The sequence below is a fragment of the Lepisma saccharinum genome, chromosome 5, assembly GCF_977018435.1.
Source record: "Lepisma saccharinum chromosome 5, izLepSacc3.1, whole genome shotgun sequence".
Taxonomy (NCBI): domain Eukaryota; kingdom Metazoa; phylum Arthropoda; class Insecta; order Zygentoma; family Lepismatidae; genus Lepisma; species Lepisma saccharinum.
In genome coordinates this window covers 76,394,847-76,402,448 of record NC_139233.1, presented here as the reverse complement: position 1 = coordinate 76,402,448, position 7,602 = coordinate 76,394,847, and the positions used below count along the sequence as shown (strand labels likewise).

Genomic DNA, 7,602 nt, shown 5'->3' with positions numbered 1-7,602 from the left:
CCTCGCACCAGGAAGACGCAAGTAAATACAAATACAAAACTTGACAGGGCAAGGCGCAAGGGAGGACACCACACGAGCAAATTAGCATGCTTATTGTTAAATATACTCTGTCCCGGCTATCTTTGGAGGAAGGCCGCGCATAGCAGCAGAGAAAGGGGGGAAATAGAGTGGGCAGAGCGAAGCTGCTGGGGAGGCTGCTAACTGCATTGCTCCCCCTCCACCCAATCCTGTTCCTCTCACGTGTTCATTGGTGTAGCCGTCTAGCGTCACTACTTGTCCACAGACTTGTTTCCATTTGCTTGCTCCAGAGATAACCGGGACAGAGTATAGTTGCAAGAAGCAAGTGAATGATTATACGAGGGGCGTTCAGTATGCTCTAATACTCGCCCCTTTCCCCCTCATGTAAAATCATAATTTTAACGTGTGTAGAAAGTAGACATCTTGTGATGACTTTATGCCGAATTGCAAGATGTTTTAAAATGTACCTTTTCCTTGGCAGGTGTTGGCAGTAGAGCATCTGTAAGAACGTGGTGAAAATGGAAAATAGTGAGGTTCGAGCTGTCATCAAGAACTTGAAATTGAAAAACCTACAGCCAAAGGAAATTCATGAGGACTTTGTACAAACATTAGGGCAATCTGCTCCATCATATCCTACCGTTGCGAGATGGTACCGTGAGTTCAGCTGTGCCAGACAGTCATGCGAAGATGCCCATGCAGTCGGGCCACCACTAACATTGACCACCGAGGAAAACATTGAGAAGATCCTTGACATGGTTATGGCAGACAGACGAGTCACCATCAGGTATTTAGCAGAAAGTACACGGTTGTCAACCGGCACAGTTCATAACATCTTAACCAATCATTTGTGTCTGAAGAAAGTTTCGGCACGATGGTCCCGTGAAACCTGAATGCTGAAAGAAGAGAAGCAGAGTGACATGTTCAAGGCAACTTTTGGACATGTATCGCGCAGATCCAGAGGACTTTTTGGCCAGATTTGCGACGGTGGACGAAACATGACCTCGAATCCAAAGAAAGCTCCATGCAATGGAAGCACACCAGCTCCCCAACCCCGACGAAATTTCGTCTTCAACAGTCAGCCAGAAAGTTTATGGCAATTGTACTCTGGGATGCCAAGGGGCTACTGCTGTTGGATTATCTGGAACATGGAACCACCATTACGGGCCAATATTATGCTGACCTTATGCCAAAATTGCGATCTGCAATAAAGAGCAAGAGACGAGGAATGTTGACACATGGAGTGCTGCTGCAGCAGGACAATGCTCCCGTCCACAAGTCCGGTGTTGTCATGGCTGCAATTCATACAGCTGGATTTGAATTAGCGCCTAATCCCCCCTATTCGCCTGACCTAGCCCAAAGTTACTTCCACTTGTTTCCACATTTGAAGCAGCATCTCCGTGGGCAGATTTTTCGGGATGACAATGCCGTCATGGATGCTGTGAATGCATGGTTGCTCTTCCAACAGGGTATAGAAGCTTTGGAGCGGCGATGGACAAAGTGCATTGAAAGGGCAGGGGACTATGTTGAAAAATAACCATATTTTCATTTCTGTTATAGTTTGTTTTCTTAGAGAGTATTAGAGCATACCGAACGTCCCTCGTAGTGATGGTCAATTTGCCTGTCAATATATCAAGCAAAACAAATTATCTTTAATGGATTAAATTGTAGATAAATGGGAATACAGAGAAATCAGACATATGATATGATAGGAACGGATTAAAAATTTTTGGGTGCATCGGCACAGGTGACCATTTTGCACCACTTTGCATAGAGAGTGGAAAGGTCCCCTCTTCTCAAAAAGCTATAAACATTAGTTACACTTCAAAGGTTAAAAGGTCGAGGAAACTAAAATCGACACATTCGAGAAGAATGTGCCGGATATTTAAAACTTATGATATGGTATGCATTTCTTCTCGTGTGCGAGAAGGCTGGCTGTACACACTACACTATACAGAGTGTCCCAAAATGATTATCGGAGTTTCATTATATTTGGGGTACAAGGATAAAGCTTATATATGGGAGTAAACAACAACTAAATAAATTTTAAATTTGAGCACCTCACACATCCATCCGGTAGTCCAATTCTTATCAAACACGGATGAGCATGTCTGGAGTGATAGACTGAAATTTCACAAAGTTCTTTGAAACCATCGACGAATGTTGTTATCGGACGGAGGATCACTTCCCATTCGCAGTTGAAAAGCTCGCTGAACTGAAACGGCAGAACCTTGCAAATTTAATGACACAAAAGGACTTCTGCACGGAAGTCGCCATCTTGTAATACACACATATATCGCTGTGACTGATGGCAAACAAATGATAAGCGCTCAGGGTAGCAACTTCCACAGCCGTTCTTATCGTACATTTAGGCTACGATATAAGCATTCACCTTCGTCTGTTGCAAAACCTAATTGAAACACCGATAATAATTTTGGGACGCCTGTATACTTTTTACAGCTGTGAAATATCATTACATTACTTGATTAGTAATAATAATAATTCAATAGAAGAGAAAAGGTTACAGATAATGGGGAACACAAACAAATACTAGTTTGATTGCGGTTAACACGATTTTTATCTCTTATTGCAATCTGTCACTCCTTTTCCTCGCCGTTTCCTCGTTTCCCGCAGGAACATCTTCACTGTTTGCATTGTTCCTTCGTCCGTTTTCATCTCTCCCTGTTACATTCTTCGCCCACCTGTCTCTCAGATCACGCGTAGCCAGGGTATTCAAATAAAATTAGTTTCGGCGTCATTGGCACTTGCTAAAGACAAATTCCTTACACCAAGCGTTAGAATATTTTCGAGGCGTTTTAGTTACGTCCTCTGCCGACCCATGGTGGAATGATTAGCACAACGTGCTACAACGCCAGGCGTCTCGAGTTCGAATCTAGGCCTGGGCATTTCTCGCCGGCTGAATACTGTTTTGTCGTATCTCCACTTTTCGCCAGAGATGAGTTGATGACGCCATAGTGTTCCTTGCAGGCTAATGCGACTCGTTCCGAAGCGACGTGCCTGGCTGTGAAGTGGTGTGAATTATTAACATTCATAAAATGTTTGCCCAAATCTTGTAGTGTATTCAAAATCCACGTACGTCAAGCTTCTATCGGTTCTTCTGCAAAGTCACTGCGTATGAACGTACGACAAAATAGTATTCAGCCGGCCATATGCTCGTTCATTCTCATCGTCACGATTAGCCAAAAGTGGCAGAAGAGCAATGCTTAATGACAAGAATCCAAATCAATCAGTTACATCCCCACTGCAAACTTAGAAACCAAACGAGAGCCAACAATTAAGTTCATTTTCAAATTCAGTAAACTTGATAAAATATAAAGATGGTGATTTTCTAGCTGACCCAAGCGATATTCCAAATAGATGGAAGAACTACTTTAATGACCTTTTAAATGTTCATGTAGGAGATAAATCAGAAGTAAATGAAGTCCACACAGCAGAACCTTTAGTTCCAGAACCTAACTTGACTGAAGTTAAAGATGCTATTAAAAAGCTAAAGAATAACAAAGCACCTGGCATTGATTTAATACCAGCTGAGTTAATTAAATATGGTGGAAATTCATTAATATGTCAAATTCATAATTTAATTTGTTTAATATGGAATAAAGAAGAAATCCCTCAACAGTGGAAAGAATCCATAATTGTTCCTGTGTTTAAAAAAGGTGATAAAATGAACTGCAATAATTACCGTGGAATTTCTCTACTCTCAACAACATACAAAATATTGTCTAACATTCTTTTAACAAGACTAACACCATATGCTAATGAAATTATAGGTGATTATCAATGTGGATTTAAACGTAACAAATCAACTACCGATCAAATTTTTCACATCAGACAGACACTTGAGAAAAAGTGGGAATATAATCAAAATGTCCATCAGTTATTCATTGATTTCAAAAAAGCATATGATTCCGTCAAAAGAGATAAATTACATAATATATTAGTAGAGTTTGAAATACCTAAGAAGCTTGTTAGTATGATAAAAATATGCACCAGTGAAACAGAAAGTAAAATTCGTGTGGGTATTAATATGTCTGACAAATTTACAATTCATGATGGGTTAAAACAAGGAGATGCATTATCTCCATTGCTCTTTAATTTTGCCTTAGAATATGCTGTAAGGAATTTAAAAGAAACTAAAGAAGGACTAAAATTAAATGGTGTGACTCAGTAGTTAGCATATGCAGATGATGTAGACTTACTGGGGGATGATGTGAATACAATTAAGAATAATGCTAAAATATTTTTCAAAACTTCTAAAGAGATAGGTTTGGAAGTTAACAAAGAGAAAACTAAATATATGCTTACAGGCCGAAACCAAGTGTTAGGTAATAATCAAAATCTAATTATTGATAACAACTCGTTTGCACCAGTTTCCAAATTCAAATACTTAGGAGTAATATTAACAAATGAAAATTATATTAAAGAGGAAATAAAAAGTAGGCTTAATTCAGGAAATGCATGTTACTTCTCTCTTCATAAACTTTTGTCTTCTCGTTTAATATCTAAGAAACTGAAAGTTAAAATATACAAAACAGTAATTTTGCCTGTAGTATTATATGGATTTGAAACTTGGTCCCTTACATTGAAAGAGGAACATAAATTCAGAGTATTTGAAAATAAGATCCTTAGGAAAATCTTTGGACCTAAAAGGGATGAGGAGACAGGTGAGTGGAGAAGGTTACATAATTTAGAACTACATAATTTGTATTCATGTCCAGATATTATTAGAATAATTAAATCAAGAAGACTTAGGTTGGCAAGCCATGTGGCACGAATGGGAGAGGAAAGAGGAGTTTACAGGATTCTTGTTGGGAAACCTGATGGTAAGAGACCTGTAGGAAGGCCAAGACGAAGATGGAGGGACAACGTTGAGATGGACCTAAAGGAAATCGGTATGGATGGAAAAGAGTATATAGATCTTGCTCAAGATAGGGACAGATGGAAGGCCTGATTGCTGCAGCCATGAACCTTCGGGTTTAAGAAGGCTAGAGAGTTAGTTAGTTAGTTAGATATTAGCATAATTTTATAGTCCTTTTTTATTCATATATAAATCTACAGTAATATTTATTTATTGTTTCATAGATCAGTTAATTTGACAAAATTTCAGGAGGGACCCGGGCCCAATAAGCCTATACCTGGCTACGCCAATGAACTCCAGTTGTTACGTTCCCCGGAATATACTCAAAGGATCAACTTACGTTTATTCCTCCACGGCGATCGTGAGACTTATCAGCCTACTTTGAAGCCCTCGGGTAGTGGGAAATCAGATAAGGATATGTTAATGTTAATATATTACACTAGAACTCACAATTAAACTTCTTATTACAAACAAAAGTGTATTTAGATCATAATACTTCTCCACTACACAAATTAAAACATTCACATTTCCAAAATCACTTCCATTATTCCAGAAACATCCATAATATCTCTCACCTCACAATTCACAATCAAATGTTTTAAGGTTAGTTCATAACCATAAAAGACTACCCAATTGAACAAAACAAATTACGTCATGATAGACAATTAACATTTTAAACATATTAAACACCTAAAATGATACAATAAGTGGGTGCGTATCATGGCATCCTCCCACAAACAAAAAGAAAATTAACAAAATGAAAATGGAGTAAATTTTCTTTTTAGTTCTTAATTACAGTCATTCTTCCACCTTCGCAACAATTCTTCCCTTCTGGAATCAGAGCAGCTAATCTTCTTTAGGTTATCATAGTTCTCTCGTCCAACCACTTCATTAGTCCAGGGATCCATCAGAGTTGCAACGTTGTTTTTCGTTTCAGATACTAGAAACGGTCCCACAAAATACTCGAAAAATTTAGCTATAACGTTATTTTTGGCTGAGCTGAGTTTAAGATTCCGCTTGAGAACGAGGTCACCAGAATGCAGGGAATAAGCATTGCCCTTATTTCTGAACTTATGCTTATCCTTTTTCCTCCTATTACTCTCCTGGGCTCTAAACAGTTTGGCTTCCCAAGCAATTGATTCATTTTCCTCGTTAAGGGGCCACTCTAGTTGTTTTAACAAATTAGCTGGAACTGGTTTGTTGTAAAATAATTAAACAGGCGCATATCCTGTTTCCTCTGATACCGAAAAGTTCAGCATCCAACACACTTTATTTACGTATTTGTGCCAGTCTCCATGCCTTTTGCTGCAGAATGTTCTAAGTAATCTAACAATTTCTTGATTGTATCGCTCTATCAAGTTACTGGCAGGGTGGTAAGGAGATGTAAGCAATGGCGATATGGAATGGCCTTCTAAAAACTTTTTCCATCTATCCGAAGTGAACTGACTTCCTCGATCTGTCACGATGAAGTTTGGTTTCATAAAATGTGTTAGGTATCCCAGCTCAAATTTATTGATAATTTCTCCAGTGCTGGCAGTCCGCAGTGGGTAGGCAATCAGGAACCTACTGCCGACATCCACCATGGTGAGCAGATAAAGATATCGACTGGACCTAGGTAACCTTCCGATCAGGTCCACGGACAGAACTTCGTGCGGATCCCTTTGAGTGGTTGTTAGTTTCTCCTTCATGATACCCAATCTGTCGGGCTTATTCTTCGAACAAACTAAACACTCCCTTACATATTCAGATACATTTCTTTTCATATTTCCCCAGAAGTATCTGGACTTTATTTTATTATAGGTTTTAGTGAATCCAAAATGTTCAGTTCCGTCGTGCTCCGCATGCAAAACTTCTTCAATAAGAGACTCTGGGACTACAATTTGATGAAATTGCTGGGAGTTTTTGTTCCTTCGGAACAATAAATCCTGATGCTCCAGATATTTTTCTTTATCCTTAGTATTTTCCCTTAGATTCTTCCGTACTTTTTGACAAAATGAGTCATTAATCTGCCTTTCCCTCCACTTGTCCAATTCAACTTCATTCAAGTTATTAGGCATTATATGCCAGACATTAAACACTAGGGTGGATTCAATAGGGAGTTTCTCCTCAGGAGCGCTAGGAGGATAACGGCTTAGAATATCAGCGAGTTGATTTTTTTTGCCTTGGATGTAAAGGATTCGATAATCGAACTGCTGCAATTTTAAGGCCCACCTAGTAAGTCTGGCATTCCAATTTCTGCTGTCTTCCAGCCACACAAGATTCTTATGGTCTGTATAAATGAGGAACTTTGTGCCATATAAATACACCTTGAAGTGTTCAATACCAAACATAACAGCAAGACACTCTAATTCTTGAACAGTATAATTCTTTTCCGAAGTTTTTAATTTTCTACTGGCGTACTGCACGATAGCAATTTCTTCTAATTTGGAAGCTTCAGACAGAATTCCTTGGAAGAGTATGGCTCCCAGACCTATGAGAGAAGCATCACACATAATGCAGAAAGGTTTTGAGAAATCTGGCTGGGCCAAAGCAGGAATTTGAATCAGCTCCCTCTTCAACTTTCGGAAACTTAACTCATGTTCATTGTTCCATTCCCAATTTTTGTTTTTACTCAGTAGTTCCTCTAACTTAGCAGTCTTTTGAGCAAGATCTCGCACAAATCTCCGCCTCCAATTTACGAGACCCAAAAATTGTTGTAAATGCTTTTT

At 39.0% G+C, this 7,602-nt stretch overlaps 1 protein-coding gene across 1 annotated transcript; it reads left to right on the top strand.

Annotated features, from left to right (window-relative positions):
• The first annotated feature begins 536 nt into the window (after nucleotides 1-536).
• LOC145988081 (protein GVQW3-like) lies at nucleotides 537-908 on the top strand. Its single transcript, XM_083122917.1, has one exon. It carries the CDS (start codon nucleotides 537-539, stop codon nucleotides 906-908), a length of 372 nt encoding a protein of 123 aa, XP_082979043.1.
• Nucleotides 909-7,602: the final 6,694 nt, after the last annotated feature.

Coding starts and splice junctions, on each gene's coding strand:
- LOC145988081 (XM_083122917.1), top strand. CDS start 537: ATGGAAAATAGTGAGGTTCGAGCTGTCATCAAGAACTTGAAATTGAAA.